General features: G+C 40.6%; 2 protein-coding genes and 1 long non-coding RNA gene across 3 annotated transcripts in view; all 3 read left to right on the forward strand.

Moving 5' to 3' along the window:
• LOC143430118 (uncharacterized) overlaps positions 1–22,254 on the forward strand; it is a 304,969-nt gene that overhangs the window by 149,808 nt on the left and 132,907 nt on the right. The gene's annotated exons all lie outside the window — the stretch shown is intronic.
• Positions 384–4,332, forward strand: LOC143430372 (uncharacterized). The gene is made up of 3 exons (XM_076906604.1): positions 384–1,149; positions 1,266–3,096; positions 3,477–4,332. The coding sequence occupies exons 1-3, from the start codon at positions 384–386 to the stop codon at positions 4,330–4,332; spliced, it is 3,453 nt and encodes a 1,150-aa protein (XP_076762719.1).
• LOC143430111 (mitochondrial import inner membrane translocase subunit Tim21) overlaps positions 17,553–22,254 on the forward strand; it is a 391,485-nt gene continuing 386,783 nt past the window's right edge. Inside the window, exon 1 of the mRNA XM_076906115.1 lies at positions 17,553–17,559. The gene's annotated coding sequence lies outside the window, so the exon portion shown is untranslated. The remainder of the gene's footprint in view (positions 17,560–22,254) is intronic.

Genomic DNA, 22,254 nt, shown 5'->3' on the forward strand with positions numbered 1-22,254 from the left:
TTAGGCCCAGCGGAAATCTCGCTACATAACCAAATATGGTAACATACAAAGTAAGCCCCCACCAGAAACACCACCACTCTTCTCTAAGAAGGCGGTGGCTTAAGATAGGGAATATCCAATCAACAGGCGCGAGGTATGTAACGCGCCTACGAGGAAAATAGGAAAACTGCAAGACAGCAGTCTCCGCAGAGAATTCCTCGAAAAAACAAGAAATAAAAAAGCTCTTCAAAAGATTCTTGACTTTTACACTTTGTTCGTAACCTCCTGAACACGCATACATACATACTACACATACTCCTTCATTGGTGACCCCGACGTGATACGTTCAAACAGTGTAAAGTCTTAAGCAAGTGTCCAGTGAATAAGTTATAACCTCATCAACAATGGCTACAAGAAAGAACGCAGCCGCTGCAGCCAACACTAGTCTAAGCACAGAACACACAAGTGTAGTGGAATCGAATCGTTTCGCCATTCGCGTGCCGCCGTTTTATCCAGAGCATCCTAGCCTATGGTTTAACCAGCTAGAGGCTCAGTTTGCTCTGAATGGCGTGGTTGCAGACCACACCAAATTCTACTACGTCGCAGCGCAGCTCGAGACGAAGTACGCGAAGGAGGTTCAGGACATTATTTCCAACCCCCCAGAATCGGAGAAATATGAGACGCTAAAGGCTATGCTAACACAGCGTCTATCATCGACGCAGAACCAGAGGATCCAACAGCTCTTGGAAAAAGAAGAGATGGGCGACAGGACGCCGTCGCAATTTCTCAGACATATGAGAAATTTAGCAGGTACGACGGTCACCGACGACTTCCTGCGCACGTTGTGGGCTGGTCGCCTTCCGGCCATGACCCGCGCAATTGTGAATGCCCAAACGGACTTGCCTCTAACGAAAATAGCCGAGATCGCGGATCAAATACACGAGGGCGCACCGAAGAGCGAAACCGCCGTAGCCAGCGTTACCTCGGACACAGCCATCAACCAGCTAATGCAGAAATTACAGAGCTTGGAGACACGGATCGAGGAATTATCAAGGGCACGACCTCGAGATAGGCGGAGCGGCTATCACTGGCACCGGTCGCGATCAGGAAGCGCACGGCGACGCAGATCCCCATCTGCAAATAAAACCTGCTGGTACCATCGGAGATTCGGTAAAGAATCGACGAAATGCGTGCCGCCTTGCAATTTTAACCAGGCGGGAAACGAGCAGGGACGCCACTGAGTGCGGCTATCAGTGAGGGTCCACAAACCAGCCGTTTCTTCGTAGCTGATAGGGTCAGCAAGGAAGAATTCCTCATCGACACCGGCTCGGATCTGTGCGTGTACCCACGTGCACGAGTTAAAGACCGAGTCGAGAAGACACCCTATGAGCTATACGCGGCAAACAGCTCGGTCATCGCAACCTACGGAGTGAGGACATTCAATCTGGACCTCGGACTTCGCCGCGCCTTCCCCTGGAAGTTCATCGTCGCGGACGTCACGAGGCCAATCATCGGTGCAGACTTCCTCACTCATTATGGGCTGCTGATCGACTTGCGTAACAGACGGCTATTGGACCAGACGACATCGCTGAGCTCGGGAGGACGAATTATAGCGGACAGCACACAGTCCGTAAAAACAATCATAGGGAGTTCTCCCTACGACCTCCTCCTGGCAGAGTATGCCACGATCACGCGACCCACAGCAGTGACACCGCAGGTAAAGCACGACATAGTGCATCATATAAACACAACCGCCGGGCAACCCGTATTTTGCAAACCGCGCCGCTTAGCACCGCAGCTATTTAAAATCGCGCGTGCGGAGTTCGAAGATCTCCTGCGCCAAGGTCACATCCGTCCGTCGAAAAGCCAATGGGCTTCAGCCCTACACATGGTTCCGAAGAAAGACAACGGATGGAGACCTTGCGGAGACTATCGGGCTCTAAACGCTAGAACTGTACCGGATAGATACCCGATCCCACACATCGAGGATTTTACGCGCACGTTGTCAGGAAACGTAATCTTTTCAACGTTAGATTTAGTTCGCGCGTACCATCAAATACCAGTAAATCCGGCTGACGTCGAAAAAACGGCGATAACCACACCTTTCGGATTATACGAATACGCCTCAATGCCGTTTGGATTGAGAAACGCGGCACAAACGTTCCAACGTTTTATAGACACGGTTCTGAGAGGGCTCGATTTTTGTTACGCGTATCTCGACGATATATTAATAGCGTCGAAAAACGAGTCCGAACACCGAGAGCACGTCCGACAGGTTTTCGCTCGTTTACAACAATACGGTGTCGTGATAAATCCGACAAAATGCGTTTTCGCCGCGACAGAAGTAAGATTCCTGGGCTACGCAGTTAACAGTCAGGGAACAAAACCGCTACCCGACAAGGTCGAGGCCATAATGAAATTCCCAAAACCTACGATCGTGAAGCAATTACGTGGTTTCCTGGGAATGATAAATTTTTACCGGAGATTCATTCCCGACGCGGCGGTATTACAGGCTCCGTTAAATAAATTATTAACCGGAAAAAAATTAAAAAGCACCACGCCGATCGCGTGGACTAAGGAGACCGAATCGGCTCTCGAAAATCTAAAATCCGCGCTCGCAAAGGCAACTCTTTTGGCACATCCAGCCAACAACGCGCAACTTGCAATAATGGTAGACGCATCAGATTTCGCGTTAGGTGCTACGCTACAGCAGCGGCAAGGAAATTCGTGGCAGCCACTTGCCTTCCACACGAAATCCTTGTCGTCTGCACAAAGAAAATATAGCGCGTACGACCGTGAACTTCTCGCGATCTATTCCGCCGTAAAGCAATTCCGACATGCAATAGAAGGTCGTGTATTTACCATATACACTGACCATAAACCAATAACGTTCGCATTCAGACAAAAACCGGAAAAATCAACTCCAAGGCAATTTCGTTACTTGGATTACATAGCACAATTTTCTACCGATATCCGCCACATTAGCGGCAAGGATAACGAGGTAGCGGACGCGTTGTCGCGAATAGAAGTCATTTCCGCTCCAATAGACTTTGATAAACTCGCGGAATCTCAAAATACCGACCAGGAATTGAAAGAGCTCATGGCATCAGGCACATCGTTAAAATTAAAACGCGTAAAATTCACAACAAGTGAAGCGCATGTATACTGCGACGTAACAACAGATATTGTCCGCCATTTATTACAAAACCATACCGACGTCAGGCCTTTGCGTCAATTCACGGGCTCTCGCATCCGGGAGTGAAAACTACCGTAAAATTAGTTAAGGAACGCTTTATATGGCCGTCGATGGAACGCGATTGTCGCGAATGGGCGCGTAGTTGTCTAGACTGCCAACGCGCAAAAATCACGCGACATAACAGAACTCCGGTCGGCACGTACACTTTACCGTCTGCTAGATTCGAACACGTGAACATCGATTTAGTAGGCCCGCTACCGATTTCACGCGGATACAGATATTGCCTAACGTGCGTCGATAGGTATACGCGATGGCCAGAGGTCTTCCCTATCGAGAATATCGAGGCGGAGACCGTCGCGAGAACGTTCATTGCTGGCTGGGTCGCTCGTTTCGGTACGCCCTTACGTATCACCACTGATCAGGGCAGACAGTTCGAAAGCGAACTGTTCAAGCACTTAAATGTTTTTCTCGGGTCGACGCATTTAAGAACCACGGCATATCACCCAGCAGCGAACGGCCTCGTAGAACGCCTGCACAGACAGCTAAAGGCAGCAATCAGGTGTCATAACGATGAACGTTGGACTGATTCGCTGCCCATAGTGCTATTAGGCATAAGATCAGCATATCGCGACGATCTGGAGGCATCTACGGCCGAACTCGTATACGGACAAAACCTAAGATTACCGGGCGAATTCTTCAGTAATACAAAATCCGATAACCGCGAACCGCCCGATACAATTAAAGAACTTCGCGCACACTTCAGAGAAGTAAGACCAATTCCCGGAACTCGACACGGAGAGCGAAAAATATTTATCCACAAAGACCTGGAGACGTCTTCTCACGTCTTCGTCCGCGTCGATGCCGTCAAGCGACCGCTACAACATCCGTACGAAGGACCATTTCCGGTCGTGTCACGGGCAAATAAAACTTATGTAATACGGTTGAGAGGAAAGGATACCACAGTATCTGTTGACCGCCTCAAACCGGCTTACTCAATCAAAATAGAAGATGAGAACACCGTTACCGAACAAACTAGCGAGCCATACAACGAAATAAATAATAAAGAAAGCTCGCAACCAACTTGCACACAGGAACCTCTGCGAACGCGCTCAGGGAGACGGGTGAGATTCCCAGACCGCCTGCAGGTTGGTCGTTAGTGGCAATAGAGATAAGTAGTTAGTAAGTTTGTACATAGTAGGTAAGCATAATTTTAAGTTATCTGTTAAGCATAGCCACTAGCAAATAATATGTAAATATTGTAAGGTAACGTTTGCACTGGTAAGGGGGTGATGTAGCGGCTAGCAGTATGGTACAATAGAAGACCTTTCGCTACAAACGGCTAGCACGGTTTAGGGTATGCGCAGCAATAAAGCCATTTTTGAGGAACCGTTTTAAACTTTTAACATTTTCCAGACATGCAGTAATTAACTTTCTCTAACGGCCTCGATGGCACATGCGGAAGCCATAAACCGGGGATTTCCGAAGGGCCCACTGCCCGAGGCCAGGCTACCCTTGGTCACCCGGCGCAGGTATTAGGCCCAGCGGAAATCTCGCTACATAACCAAATATGGTAACATACAAAGTAAGCCCCCACCAGAAACACCACCACTCTTCTCTAAGAAGGCGGTGGCTTAAGATAGGGAATATCCAATCAACAGGCGCGAGGTATGTAACGCGCCTACGAGGAAAATAGGAAAACTGCAAGACAGCAGTCTCCGCAGAGAATTCCTCGAAAAAACAAGAAATAAAAAAGCTCTTCAAAAGATTCTTGACTTTTACACTTTGTTCGTAACCTCCTGAACACGCATACATACATACTACACATACTCCTTCATAGCAAAACATGAAGACCAAAAAGATCACATATAAGTTGAATCCACAATGCGGTCATAGAGATACAGAAACGGCAAAAATTCCAAACAATAATTAACAAAATTCAAAAAGGGAGGAGTTAAAATCCATCTCCTTGACGATGATAAGAAACAAGTCTGCCTCATGCACTACAATATCCCAAACAACCAGCGATTGGCACGCCAAGGACAACAGATGGAACGAATTCCGTGGCAGAACTGTGCAAAGACAATGCCCTTACTCAGTTCTCGCAACGGCATATTCTCAGTGCTGTGGCGACACGCGTATCACGGCACTATTAATGCACCGCGATATAGCACACGGGATACACGGTCGTGGCAATGACACTATCAGCTTACCGTAGCTACATGCGTGATAGTAGCGTAGGCTGACATTTACTAATGGGAAAACTGATTGCACAAAAATTATAAGCAAATATGTAAAATGACTAAACCAAGCAATTTACTTATTTTGATTCCAAAATAGATACACCGGCACGAAACAGAAATGTAAGAACTCGATTTTATTATTTTCTATAAACTAGCTCGATACGGCGATTTCTTCCATAAAGTCGCTAATTACTTTATCATAAAAATATATACATTTACTTTATATATATTTTCCACAATTCATCGTTACAAATTCATGCAGTTGAGGATTATATTAAATACGACGACAGCATGTCATTTAAGAAATTACACAAGGCGAAGTTAGAGACGCAACAGCATGAATTTGTATTTTGTAAGTAATACTGTTCTTACAAATAATATTTTTAGTTTATGACGGGTTGAGAGAAATATATATGACTCCCTCAATAACTATAAATATTGGAAAACAACTATCAAAATATCTGTCAATACTCGTATGTTGAACATCTAGTGACATCTAACGGTTTTAATTTGTATGAAAGCACAGGTTCCCCATTACCAAATGTGACCCAACCTCATTGCTGAGAAGATTCATGAACTGAGCGATGACACGTGTGTCACGATGGTGCTGGCGCTGCGCGATTCACACGGCGTGTTATGTTAGTCTAGAACGTGCTGGCTACAGGTTCTCACATTTTAACCAACGAATCCGGTCACAGATGGTTACGGATCAACTGACACTCCTCGGAAGTGACAATATAGCGCTGGTATGGTGGCGCCACCATTTTGTCATTCGTTATCCTGAATGCTTTTTAGAGCATTACTCGGAATTGAAGTGGACACATAGCTACTTAATCGCGAATTTGTACGAATGCGTACAATAAGAAAGGACTATTACATGGATAAATTGTAGAATTCCATTTGTAATTGATAATTAGATTATAAACATTTATATGCTTTTATCAGAAATTTAAATACGTCAAGATTGCAGTACGCAGGTGTGTAAATATCACTTTGCGATCTCATTTCATTTTGGCAGTTATACTTATATATAAGCATCTATCCAGGCATAAAGCTTGATAATCTTTCAACTATAAAATAATTATAAAACATTAGACTTTTTCCTGGCATTGGTCTATTTTATCATTTTCGGGACTTGTGAAGCAGCTAGAACTATAACAACAAAATACTTTATATCTTTGCTCATTGTTTTAAAAAAAATACTAAATATGAATAACTATGTTCATTTTATTATAAATGTATGAGTAAAGTATATATGAGTAAAGTATCTATGAGTAAAGTATATATCAATATATATATAATAAAATATTAAATACATAATTAAATATTTTCAAACGTGATTTGTTTAATTTTTATCATTTAACGTTACAAAATATAGTAGAAAAATATATAAAAATATATTTTACTTTTTTTTTTAATATTTAAAATATTTTATATTATCATATTAAACTTTTACAAAAAGTAACAAAATTTTTGTAGGTAGGGATGACTTTTCCTTAATTAGTTAATCTGTCGGTTTTTTTTAAGAAGACGATATTCAATTTTTCAAAGTAAGTTTCGACTTCAAATTGACCATTAATTTCTCTTATTTCATTGCTTTTCGTAGATCATCGCTAATTTCCAACTTTTCCATTACAACTTTGCCGATGCAAGTATTAATTTTCCGAAATATATGTAATATTATATTACTAGCAAACTTATTTTTCATTTCTAATTAATTTGAACGCAAAAAATATATTTCTTTCATGAGAAAGCATTGCGAGAAAATTTTGAGAATCCATTGTTAATGTTGTACCTAGTGGTTGACTAGGTTCTCCTCTCCATGCCACACATTTTTACCATTTTTAAGATCCAAGAACCGTGTACCAGCTTCGTCACCTTTGAAATTTACGAAATTTACATACTGTAAATTTTTTCAAATGTGATATTAATTAACTTCTGAATTATGGTTGCTTGGGCAATAAATCAGACTGATCTAGGACATGCTGTAATGTATGAAGACCAATAAATTTTTTTTAACATAATGAACAATAGATAATATTTGAGCTTACAGTTTTGTTAACGAACTCGCTATTTAAATTAATTTAGATGACAACTAATATTTGCATGATCATTTCCTCTGGTTTATCTGTACAATTTGTTTGTTCTTTTAAATTGTCATACATAATTATCCAAATCTATCTGTTTCAAATTCTCCTCTAGGAAGGAATCAGGCATCAATTTATCTGATCAATAATATTTATATTCTGGAAAATAAATTGATTTGTTTACTAGAATATAAATTATACATTCGTATATTAATTGTAAACCTTTATTTAATTATTCACATCTAGATTACACGCATAATGAGTAAAATCAGACATTCCTTCAGTTTTTTGATATCGCTTCATCAATTAAAGACTGATTAGTAACAGATTTACTGACTTCGCAAAATAAAAGTGTACATTGCATCAACCATTATTTCCAGCTTCCCACTATAAGTTTGTGATTCTGAACAAACTAACTTCTCCATCGCAGCCATCTGTACACCTGAAACAACGCGTGCGTAAGGCAATCTTAAATTGGGAGAATTATTTTTCTTAACAATGGAATTAGAAATATAAATAATTTACTGCAGTCTTTGACAAGACTGCATTCACAGCAATACCATCATTTTCATATTTATCGGCCCTTTCAAGAGCACACATTAACATTCCAAACTTGGATATTATATAATCGACACGAGTTTGAAATCATATTCGTTTAATTTTTATACTTAGTGGTGGGCTGATATTTATTATATGAGGATTTGTGCCTTTCCTTAAATATGGTAAGCATACCTTGGACCTGAAAATAAGTATAGTGTCATCTTAGTGAATTTTATTTCTACAACTAAAATAGAACTTTTATATGAACACTAGAAATGTTCCTCTAGAATTGATATTATTCATAAGATCATAATTTTTCACACCTATGGATTCTATGCCTGGTTAAAGTAATAGCGCTAGCATCGTTAACCTTTTCAGCACTGAGGTGTGTGACAAATGATTTTGTGAAAACTCATATGTGGCATTCGTTGTTGTCAGTCCGCTGGAGTCATCTCTGTGAAAACTGTTCAAGCTGTTCGCAATTCTGTTTCAGCAGTGATTGAAGAGATGGCGAAACGAGTCAATACATGCCTACGGATGGGTGTTTCCATTAAGAATAACTTATAAGTTACCGATGGATGGCGCTGCTGGCGGTCGGTTACTCACAATCGACCGACGGCTGGTGCTGCTGGTGCTCAATAATCCATAAATTATAGACGACTGGTGTTACCTACAACCGATAGCGCATGCTTTCACATACAGCTGGTGCAACCAATAGTAAGTGAAGCCTGCGGTCGATAACTTATGATATAATAACGGCTGGTATTGCCAATAGTCGGGAATTCAAGACCTATCGACGGATGGCATTGCCATCTGTCGGTAATCCATCTCTTACTTGGCTTCACTTAATATAACACCCACTAAACTTAATTTAAACCAACCTAACACAATCTAACATTACCTTTCATAAACATAAAAAAATCAAACCTACGCTTTCTTAAATCTAACCCAACATAACTAAGCAACCTACAAACATACCCAAACATAACCCAACCTAACATAACCTAGCGCAACTTAACTAAATCTAATATAACCACACTTCCATCTCGGGACGGAAGCAACTTTCGCAACTTTCCCAGGGATGAGGCTATGCAGTAAGCCTTCCACAGTTATGTAGTGGCAGAGATCCGCTCCAATTGAACGTTTATTCACGTAATATAATATAATAATCGGCGGGTTCAATCGGAGCGGGTCCACATGGAATACAGGAGCGCCTTCGGCTAAATGAAAACGAACAATCGGAAAAGAATAAAACTTTACTAACAAATCGTACGGAAATCAGATATTTCGACGCGTATCCAATATATATCTAACTAAAACGTAATTCGACAAATATAAAGGATAAGTGGAAATATTCATCAATATGTGACATATACAAATTAACGGATGCAAGGGAGTACACTCGATCTCGGGCTAGCGAGACTGAGGCACCATCATGATGTAACCGTATAACGCCGGTTCTGGGATGGTGCAGAGAGGAAATGTGGAGGATAGAGAGCATAAAATAACAACAACGTAACTAAAGAGAAATAAAAAGAAAATCTGTGGAAACATTGCATTTATTAAGAGGAAATCCTACGAATATCAAACAACAGATTATATATCATACTGTACCGACAACGATATAGACGATATCGTGAGAGAAAATAAGAAGTTCGAGAAACCTAAAACGAAAACAATACTTTAGACTAACGAATCAATATCACTCATTCCAGCAAGCTTAATGGAAAACGCATGACTACGAATCGGTTAGAGTATAAGGTAGATGCTGGTCGCGGTTTAAGTGGTCCTGGGAGTCCCTCGCCAGCATCAGGGCAGGCAGTAGGATGGTGAAGGGCCTGCAGCCCCCCCCCCCCCCAGCCCTCACCGACAGAGTGACTGAGGCTGCTGTGCATATGCTGCTGAAAGGTAATGCTGGCTTGCGATTCGGAATCAGCTCCATTGGGTCCTGGCAGAAGATTAAAGGTTGGGTAGGCGGTTTAGAGACCCCAGTCGATGACACAAAAGGATGGGAAAATAGAAATGTATACGAAATGCATATATAAAGTAGAAAAAGAAAGCCTCGGAAGGCACAGACACGAAAGGAGAAGCATCAGGAGCCGAAGTAAGGGAACCAAAAAGAAAGAGCAGGATAATGGAAAAGCTGCCGATAAGAATAACGTCCTCACTTTCAAATGATAAATATTATGAGCGAGGATACGACGATGATAATAACATATTAGAAAACATTAATGGGAAACATCAGGCATATAAAAAAAAAACTGAGATCGAACACTTGATCGAACTAGTTGCGAACGGCACAGAGAAAAATGAAACAATTAAAGAAGCAGTACGCATTAGAGGATAAACAACGGGATGAGGAAAAGTAGAAGAAACGACAGAAATACGAAAAGATGACGCAAGAAAATGGAGAGCGGAAGATATAATCCTGGAATTTAACAAGAAAACAGGTATAGAGAACAAAATAAAGGAGACGAAAGGAACTCAGGGAAAAGAATTCGAAGAAACATATACGAGTGCCAGTATAATGCTCCAACTAAGGGACATATACCCGTTAGGTGACTAGAGAAGAAATGAAGGAGTACATAAAACGAACATTGAAAATAATGGAAAGAATGGTTAAGATAGCTAAACAGACGTGGAGAGGCAACCGAGTCGCTTTAGTTGAATTTGGGCAGGAATACAGGAAAGAACTGGAGAAGGTCAAACGATTCAGAATAGCATTAACACCTTGTTCCTGCAAAGTGCTACCGAGAATAGGGAGGTGCTTCAAATGCCATAAACTGGGACATATCAGCAGAAATTGCGAAGAAGTCAAAGATAATAAGGGAATCTGCAGAAGATGCGGATTCCAGATTTACACGATAATCGGTTGCATTGCGAATAAACCGAAATGTATCATCTGTTGCGAGACAGGAAAAAGGATCCGTACATCAGACACGTTACCGGAGCTTTAATTGTTTGGCCTGCAGAAAGGCATTGATAGAAAAGAACGAGAAACAAACATGGAATTAAAAGTCCTACAAATCGATCTGAACAGATGCCGAATCGCACAAGAAATCATGCAGAAAATATAAGAATACTGACTGCAATACGGTAACGCTCCGATATGGATAACTGGCGTTAATCGAAAATGTTGCACATATGGCACCACGTACTCCTCGTCCGGAATCGTTCATGCAATGTTCAAAGGAACGAAAGATATAAGCTGCTACTTCTCGCCGAACAGGGACGGAAGGGAATCGAAGAATATATAAACGAATATATATAAACGAAATTGAGGTTAACATAGAAAAGGCAGAGGCAAACAGAATAATAATCGCAGGTGACCTAAACGAAAAATCGGTAATCTGGTGTAGTAAGAAGAACAACCATAGAGAGGAAAAGATCATCAAAATGGCTCTAAGAAACGATGTAATCGCGATGAATCCGAAAGAAGACTATACATACTTTTAGAACCGAAGCAAATCAAATATAGACATAATGTTGATAGGAGATTACTACATACCTTCTGAAGTACGAATTACGAGAATAACGAAGAGGGATTTGCAAGCCTCGATGGAAAGAAAGCGAACTGGGGCGATGCAAATAAGTGGTCGACTTACATAATATATAGATATTTATTTTTATTTAGGGGGGATGATCTATTTTTAAGTAACTAAAATATATGATAAATGTAATTATATAAACCAATTTCAAACATTTAATTAAAACATCATGAAATGATATGAAATTAGATAGGATTTTAGATGTAATGGAGAATCTTAAGGACATATTGTATTTAGAATTAACTAAAATACAAAATATGTATTAATATTTGCACCAATTTGAAGTATTTACTTGAAAAATCATGAAAGCATGTAACCCAACGAGTGGGGTTTAAAAGATTGTTGCGAGGAGCATGCGGTCCAGTGAGTGGGGACTCGCGTTTCGTGGTGGGACTAGCGGCGCGTCTTTCGTGTTTAACTTCTGAAATGGTATAATGAAGTAATATAGCATGAACTTACAATTACGTGTGTATTGTTCGTGTCTTGCATTGTTAACATGTGTAACTTGGATTGATGAATTCTTATATGCAGCAATACATTAGTCCGGATATAGTATATGTATGTATGTAAGAGGCTTAAAAGTAGAATACAGGTTCTGGTAAAGTCGGCTCCCTGAATTGGAAAAGTCCCCATTGAGGTAAAGGGATGCGACTGCCCTTTTTAGCAGGACGAAATCACTGATGCGAGGTAGACAAGGGTGTTCGCCTTTGGTGCGATCGAAGCAGATATGCTCGTTAGTGGGAGTGAGACAGTAGTGCTCGTCAGTGAGATTGAAACAGTGATGCCTCCTGTGAACGAGCCATGTATACTGGTCGGTTTGAGTGACAGAGCGGTAGTTGGTGCGTGTGAGCGCGTGCAGGGGTGCGCGCGTTAACGCTGCCGGTTACCGGTGCTGTAGACGAGCACGGCAGGTTGCCTGAGTCCAGGGGTTGATGATGCCAGTGCGAGAAGGCTCATGTGTGGAATGGGTGGCAGGCGCTACGCACGACGATACACTTAGAAGCCCTATCCCGTTGCATGAATTTGTAAAACTCACATTCCTTTCAGGAGCAGAGGCAGATATGTATAATGCAATGCATCGAACATTACAAATAACTTAACATCAAACGTTGAAATGAGATGAGCTCTCGCGTTGCATGAAGCATTCGAACTATCATGCATCGACACGCAGGCACAATGAAACACCATCACATTGCATGCAACCGTAGGATTCATAGGATTCGTAAGTATCGAAGAAATAGAGTTCTATCGCTTTATGTATCGTCATGACACATTTCACTCCAACATTTCAAAGCAAGTAAGTAGTAATGCCCTATGCAAAGCAATATGTGTGTCTGCTAGTCCTCTTCAGAAGAATCAGATTACGAATATTTCATGCAACGCGATCACGTTTCATAGTATTTGTTTGCCAAAGCATTACACTTCTTATGCATCATAGATCGCGATAGGGCATTTCATTTCAGCGTTTGAAAGTAGATGGGATTATGTTCTTCTGCTTCTACGATTATAACAATGTGAATCCTAACCATCCTTGCAACGGCATAGCGTTTCTAGATATCTACGATTCGATGCAATAGAGTTCTAGTATTTCATTCGGCGCGATGTCTCACCTCATTTCAATCCAGCATAATAAGATGTAATATTCAATGCAGCGCGTTATGTTTATCAGCCTCTACAATTCAAATTAATGTCAGACCTACACTTCCTTGCAAAATGATTGTGTTTCTAGATGTCAACGTGTCGAAGTAATGGGGTTGTAATGTTCAATGCAACGTTTTGTGTATCTGCATCTACTGTCACGTCCAGCCAAATAATTTTCCGTTTATCCGGAAGATTCACGACACTAGCCTTTTTGTTCGAGATTCGGTCCGCGGAAACGCGTTACGACCGGGTCCGACTAATTCAGCTTACGCGGCACGGGCAGAACACTTGCGATTCGCGGATAATAGGAGTAGTAAATCCTACCTTTCGCTAGTGTCGTATTCGATACCTTGGTAGTATTTTCGCCGTGGATCGTTGACTGGTATCGAAGTAGATGTTGGCCTGTTGATGGAGGCTGATATATCAGCTTCCAGTGATGCGAAGCGGATTCGTCAGAGACCGTGGATAACGCAGCAATCTTTGCTGCGGAAACAGGAGACTTCGGAGAACTGCGGCTGAAGCGGTGCGAAGAAGACATGTCGGTGGTATATGGGGATCCGGGATACGTTACCCACGTACTCAGGCACAAGGGAACGAAGGAAATTCTTCCTATCCGCGCGTCGTGTGCTTCGCGAACCAGGATCACGTTTCATTTACCAAGTTTTTCTGCACTAACAGGCAATGTTCGGAAGGATAGGCGGTGGTCCGCTCTATCGCAACTCTGCAAAGCAGAGTTCTATACCCATTCGAGGTGATGGAAAGCAACCCAGCAGTATGGAAGAGACACATGGAAGTATTATTCGTACTTAAGCATTGTATTAAGCGCGAGAAATAGTATTTAGATATACTAGATTTAGGAACTAGTAGATATGGGAATGAACTTGTAAACATTGAGGTGGCTAATGGCTGGAGCATACGAGATGGTACTGAAGAATTTAACACCACGGAGGGTAATCTCGATGTAATCTGATTCTCTGGAGTCGCGTCTCAGACCTCCTCGGTTCACGATGGGGACTCGCGGCTCATGGTGGCGCTAGCTGCGCATGTCGTTGGCGCAGGTGCGCCTTAATATCTAATCTTATACGTACGGACTTAGAAGTGTGTTACAATAAGTGTCATGTGTACTTAGATCTACGAGTATAATAAAAGTGCGTCTGTTTATTATTATTGAATTAAGTTTATCTTTAACTTAGCTTTAGGGAAGTCAGTGTAAGGCTAGGTTTATATTAGAATATATTTTATCTTACCTTGTATCTACATGTGTCAATGTAATTATTATACTTGAAATTCATTATTATTACAAATTCTTCCACGAGCTACCGCGTACATATCCAACATTCAAATCCATTCGCTAGTTGACCTTGGTATCCGGCTGGTTAGAGCGGACCGCCGCTTATCCGATTCGTATCCGGATTGTTGGAATCAAAGTTGAATGTGTCTGAATCCGAAACGTAAAGCTCGACGTGCGGGACGGAAGAATTTCCTACGCCGACTTGTGCGCGAATACGAGAGCATCGTAGTGTGAAACACAAGCCCTCTTGTGTTTCCGTTGGACCGCCACCGTTCCAGTGGATCCTCAACGTCCAACTCCGCCGTCCTCATCCGGCCAAAGCAAGCCGATCTACACCGGAATCCAGCTACGTTGGGCGCTCATCCCTGTTACAATCCAGCCTCGCAGCTCTTACGCAGGGGCAATCCCGGATAGCGATCTCCGACAGCAACAGTATCTGGGGAAGGGGTACTAAATTAACAAAGATCCAAGACAGCAAAGGTAGGATATATTCCATTTACCGCGATCGCGTTTTGAAAGTGTTGGTTGTCCCACGAAAAGAACCCAGAACCCGTCGCAATTAAGCGTGCCGAGTCCATTTTCTGGCTTCGTCTCATCCGCGAATGAAACGGAAACATTCCACCCTTGCGACGTGATAGTAGACATCTGGCAACGCTATTCCGTAGCAAGGAACTGTGTGATTTACATTCTTTTGAAGTGTTGCCGAGATATACATAACGCGTGGCATTGAATATTACATCTTATCATGAAACATGGAAATGAGATGCGATATCGCGTTTTATTATGAATTAGAACTCTATTGCCGCGATGCGTATACATCTAGATACGCTATCCCGTAGCATGGATAAAACTCTTTTGAATTGTTGAAGGGATATACATGACGCGTTGCGTTTAAATACATCTTATCATATAACATGGAAATGAAATGCGATTTTGCGTTTTATGAGGCATCAGAACTCTATTGCTTCGATACGTACACGTCTAGAAACGCTATCCTGTAGCAGGGAAGTGTGGCATTTACATTCATTTGAAGTGCAGACGAGATATACATAACGCGTTGTTTTGAATTAGGTGTTATCATGATACATAGAAATTAGATGCGTTTACGCGTTTTATGAAGCATTAGTACTCTGATTCTAAGAAACGTAGACATCTAGAAACGCTATTAAGAAGCAAGGAAGTGTGGCATTTGCATTCTTTTGATGTGTTGACGAGTTGCACGAAACGAGTTGCATTGAATATTACATTTTATCATGTAACATAGAAATGAAATGCGACTTCATGTATTATGAAGCATTAGAACACAATTACTACGATATGCAGACATCTAGAAGTGCCATTCCTTAGCAAGGAAGTGTGGCATTAACGTTTTTTTGAAGTGTAGACGAGGTATACAAAATGCGTCGCATTCAATATGACGTCTTAACATGAGACATAGAAATGAGATGCGATATCGCGTTTTATAAAGATTTAGAACTCAATGTCTTCGATGCATAGACCTCTAGAAACGCTGTTCCGTAGCCAGGAAGTGTAGGATTTACATTCTTCTGAAGTCTCGACGAGACTTACATAACGCGATGCATATAATATCATGCAACACAGAAATGGAATGCGATATCGCGATTTATGAAGCTGTGATGAACAATATTACATCGCATCTCATTTCTATATCTCATGATAACATTTAATGTCAAGGCAACGCGTTATGCGTATCTCGGCAACACTTCAAAAGAATGTAAATGCCACAATTTCTTGCCAGGAAATAGCGTTTCCAGATGTCTCTATATCGAAGCAATAGAGTTCTAATGCTTGATAAAAGGCGATATCGCATCTCAGTTCAATGTTTCATGATAAGATATAATATTCATTGCGAAGTGTTATGTATACCTCGCTATACTACAAAAAAAAGTAAATGCCACACATCCTTGCTAGGGAATGTGTTTCCAGAAGTCTATGTATCGAAGCAATAGAGTCCTAATGTTTCTTAAAACGCCAAATCGGATCTCATTTTCATGTTTCATAATGAGATATAATATTCATTGCGAAGTATTATGTATACCTCGTCTACAGTTCAACGGAATTTAAATGCCACGCTTCCTTGCTACGGTATAGCGTTTCTAGATGTCTAGATATCGAAACAATAGAGACCTAATGCTTCATTAATAGCGTTATCGCATCTCTTTTCTATGTCTCACTGCTGCACTAGAACTCTATTTCGTAGAACCGTATACATCTAGATATAATATTCCGTAGCAAGCGAGTTACATATTATCATGAAACACAGAAATGAGGTGCAATATCGCGTTTTATGAAGAATTAGAACTCTATTGTTTCGATATATGGACATCTAAAACGCTATTCCGTAGCAAAGAAGTGTGGGCTTTGCGTTCTTTTGAACTGTTGACAAAATATTGTCTGCCCTACACCAGGACAGTGATCGGGCGCACTTCCTCAACCGGACGGATATAAGCAAACCGAATTTACCATCTGGCAACCAATTACACCCACCTCGCCCACTGGAACGGGCGATGGAAAAATCCAGATGTGCCGCGGCGCCTTTCCCGCGGGTGAGTCCTTCAGCTACTCCGTCGGAGGGAATGAATCCCAACCGCCGGAGTACTCACGGAGAACCTCGGGGAGGCGAATTCATTACGTGTACGCGAACACGCTCACTCCGACCCTTTTTGTGTTAGCATGGATCAGTTTGGCCAAATTTATAGATGATCCAGACTGTCAGCCTCAGTCATATTCAATTTTGCTTTATAACTGTGGCTCGGACTAATTTGCGCAAATAGATAGATACACCAAACCCCCCAGTAGCAGTATTATTCAATAACCCCAGTGCCCCGTTAGTGGATTGATGGGATATACGTACCGCATTGCATTGAATTACATCATATTATGAAACAAAAAAATGAGATGCGATATCGCATTTTATGAAGCATTAGAACTCTACTAATTCAATGTGTAGACATCTAGAAACATTATTACGTAGCAAGGAAGTGTGGCATTTACGTTCCTTTGAAGGGTAATCAAGGTGTACTTAACGTGTTGCAATGAATATTTCATCTTATCAAGAGACATAGTAACAGGATGCGATATCGCGTTCTATGAGGCATTAGAACTCTAATTGCTTCGATACGTAGACATCTAGAAACGCTATTCCGTAGCAACGAAGTGTGGCCTTTACATTCTATTGTAGTGCAGACTAGGTATGCATAACACGTTGCATTGAACTACATCTTATCATGATACATAGAAATGAGATGCGATATCGCGTTTTATGAAGCATTAGAACTCTCATGCATTGGCACGCAGACACTATGACAGGCCTTCACATTGCATGTAACCGTAGGATTCATAGGATTCGTAAGTATCGAAGAAATTGAGTTCTAACGCTTCATGTATCGGGATAACACACTTCATTCCAACGATTCAAAGCAAGTAAGTTGTAATCTTCTAAGCATAGTATTATGCTTATATATTCCTACACTTCAAAGGAATGTGAATTCTACAGTTCCATGCAATGGAATGACGTAGGGTTCATAGTGGTAGAGTTCAAATGATCGATGCAGTGCAATGGCGCATCTCATTCCAACATTTCAAGCTAAGCAAGTTGTTATTTTCTATGTATAGTATTATGCTTATCTACTTGTATACCTTAAAATATTCTTTTCTTCTAAACACCAACTGGCCAGAAAGCCTGTGACAGAGAACGAGCTGAACCTTTTTTATTGGTGTCCTGCTTATATTGGTTGTAGCGTCCCATCCTGAAATTAGATAATATTGGTTTCAAAAGGAAATGTATACAAACGATCGAATAAAAAACGCAGTGAAGCGCAATCGGTTTATATCGATACTTAAATATTTTTATTTCACCATTATTTCCACGGTTACGACTGAGGATCGTTTGTATAAACTTAGAATTATTGTTAACGCAATTGTCTACACTTCTGAAAATACTACTAATACGTTGAGTGCAATGCCGATCTTGCTATACTTCTCGCTCAGGCGGCAGCGCGTGAGCACTTGATGCCGAACGCTTGACTAATGGATATAAATAAACGATCACTTTAGTACACTATACAAGCAATGCATTTGTATACAATGTATAAACATAAAATAATGGGATGGGGAATGCCAGAGAGGCGAAAGAGCAAATACAAGGCGAGTGTCATTTTGAAAAAGCCACAGGAGTATAAAGACCTATTGCAGCAGAGAGAATTCAGTTTTATAGTGACTATTTTGAGAAAATTTTGTGTATCCATCAACTAAAAATGTTGAGCGGTCGAACAGATAGTGACACGTCGAGTGAGCCATTTGCACCACGCAAATGGCGGCGTGTAATACCACTACCATCATCAGATAGTGACAATTCATCTAGTAGTTCACTAAGGAATGCTGAAACAAGTGATCCAAATGATTGGTTTGATCCGCGAGACAACCAGCCAAACATTATACCTTTCTCAAGTCTCCATGGTGTCAAACTCACTCATGAAGAAATGCAAAATTGTAGCACAGTGGAAGATTTTTGCGGCCTTTATGTGACGGACAAACTATTTTAATATATAGGCGAACAAACAGATATTTATGCGACACAAAGAACAATCACTTCCAAACGTGTTGAAAAGTGGGTGCCAACAGATAAGGACGAAATAAAGAGGTGTTTTGGAGTGGTTTTGCGGATGGGATTGGTATAGCTTCCATCTTTGTACCTGTATTGGTCTAAGGATCCATTGTTTATTCAAACATTCCCGCGGAAAATTATGAGTAGAGATAGATTTCAAATTTTGTTAAGAATGTGGCATTATGCCGACAATACAAAAGTGAATGCTTCCAACCGTCTCTCAAAAGTTGAATTTTTAATAAAAGAATTAAATATAAATTTTAAAAAATATTATGTTCCCTTTGAAATGTTATGCATCGACGAGACGGTAATACCATTCCGTGGACGGATCATACTTAGATAGTACATGAAAGAAAAAAAGCATAGATATGGATAAAAATACTTAAATTGTGCTGTGATAATCATTACACATATAATCTTTGCATTTACACCGGCAAATCATTGGATGAAAAAAATACAACAAATGTCGTCATGAATTTATGTGAAAATGTGTTTCACGGAGGCCATACTTCATACACAGGTAATTATTAGGTAATTATTATACGAGTGTGGATACAGCAAACCAACTCATAATAAAAAATACGCATTTGGTTGGTACTCTTCGACCAAATCGAAGAGACAATCCAAGTAAAGTTGTGACAGCCAAACTGCGACGCAGAGAAGTCATTGCCCAAGAGAACAGTAAAGGGATTATAATCATGAAATGGAAACACAAGAGGGATGTTCTAGTTCTTTCAATCAAGCATTCTGACGAAATGTAATCCGTAATAACAAGAACGGGGGTATTCTGCAAACCAAAAATTATAATTGATTATAGTAAAGATAAAACAGCGATTGATCTGTCTGATCAAATGGGTGCTTACAGCAGTCCACTTAGAAGGTCACTAAAATGGTATAGAAAACTGGCATTCGACCTTCTTTTGAATATTGCCGTCGTGAATGCGTTACGTATGTTCCAAAATGTAACAAGAAGAAAGATGTCAATTCCAACATTCCGAAAACAATTGGTAAATGCTTTCACACGACACTCACATGAGGAAACCACAATTAGGGCCGATACAAGTAGATGAATTCACAAATTTCATAAGAAGGAAGGAAAGGCGCATGAAGTACGAAAATATTGTGTTGAATGTTACAGCACAAACACAAAAATGTTCGGACGCCAGTTAGCGAGGAAAATGACAAAGAAAGTTACTACATACTGTAAAATGTGCAAATCAAAGCCACATCTTTGTTTAAAATATTTTAATAAACTTCATTAAATATTAGCATAAATTTTTTAATTGTCATTAATAATTTAACCCTTTACAATGCCGATCTCATGCACCGATGTCGACCAAACAAGAAGTTCGCTGTCAGTCCCTAGAATCCACGTTGTCCAAACGAAAAGTCGATTGTCAGTCCCTGTGGACTGACGCCGCCTGAACGGAAAGTTCACTGTCAGTCCCTGGGGACTGACGTAGCACTCAACGTGTTAAACCCGATAAAAATATTGTAATCGACGAAATCATGGTTCTATGATGAGGACGCCACAGTTTTTGCCAATATATCTCAGGAAAGAGGCATAAATATGGTATAAAACTTTGTAAATTGTGCCTTCCGGAAGGATACACACATAACATTCTTATTTATGCTGGAAAGAATGCAACCAGAATAGCGAAAGCACATGCGCATGCTGTAGTTATGACGTTAGAGGGTGAATTATTATTTGAAAGCCGCATATTATAGGCAAATAGTTTATATACTTGTGTCCCTTTGGCCGAAAAACTCCTGCAAAAAGTAAATTTATTTATGGTACAGTAAAAATTAATACAAAATTTCTTCGGCTGCAGGCTAAACGGAAACTGCAACGGGGTGGCTTTACGTATTTTCAAAATCGGAGCGGCTTTAAATTTTTATAGCGGATGGATAAGAGACCGATATGCATGCTAGCCACTTCTGAAAACCACAGATGTGTTATTGTCCAGGGTAGTAATAATAAGTTAAAGCCGGACACGGTGTTTTTTTATAACAAAGCTAAGAAGGGGTTTGACCATCCGACCAGAAATCTTCTTACCACAGTTGATTACACAGAACAGTAAAGTGGTATAGAAAAATAGTTATAGAATTAGTATGCGGGACATCTCTCGTCAATGCCTGTTATATACATAGACGATGGAGTACTAAAGGTATGAAAATATTAAACTTCCGCGAAAAAATTATTGATTACCTCCTCAGTACAGTGGATAATCACGGTGAACAAACGTCATCTGAAACTGAAGCAGTGCCCAAGAAACGTACATATTTTCTACCCTCGTTCCAAGGACGCGAGATAAAAACTAGCCAGCGATGTGAAGAATGTTATAAACGTATGTCTAGAATAAATGGTAGGCAGTGTGCCGCGAATAAGGCGATAAAAGTAAATACCTGTTGTAATCGATGTAAAGGCCAACCGGAACTCTACCTAACATGTTTTGAAAAATTACATACAAGAATTAAATAATTATGTTAGGTTTATAATGTGGATTTGTTATGTTTTAAATATTGAATGTTTGTTTATAATGCTGAAAATTGAAAAATAATATTATTTTGTACTATCTACTTTGTGAAATATAAATGCGACCAATCGTGATGCCCGCCGGCTCACGAAATAGACGCCTGTGATCCACCTGTGATGCACGCCGGCATCAACATGCTAAACATAGAAATTAGATGAGCCATCACATTGCGCGGAGCATTAGATTAGTACAGCTTTAAAAAGCAGACAAAATGAAACCCCAGCCCGGTGCAAACAACAGTCGAATTTCCATTCATATGAAATGTAGAAGTAGGTAAGGATAATGCTATACATAGGACATTACAACATTCTTGCTTTCGAACCTTGAAATGAGACAGTCCACCACACAGCATGTAGCATCAAAACTCTATTGCTTATACACGTAGACACTATGAAACTCCATCCCGTTGCATTTATCTGTAGAATTCGCATTATTTTGAAGCGTAGAAACAAATCAACAAAATGCAAAGCGTACAAAGTTACAGCTAACTTACTTTGAATCGTTGAAATGATTTGCGTCATCGCATTGCATGGTGAAATAGAACACCATTGTTCTAACACACAAACAC

The sequence above is a fragment of the Xylocopa sonorina genome, chromosome 13 (genome assembly GCF_050948175.1).
Source record: "Xylocopa sonorina isolate GNS202 chromosome 13, iyXylSono1_principal, whole genome shotgun sequence".
Classification (NCBI taxonomy): domain Eukaryota; kingdom Metazoa; phylum Arthropoda; class Insecta; order Hymenoptera; family Apidae; genus Xylocopa; species Xylocopa sonorina.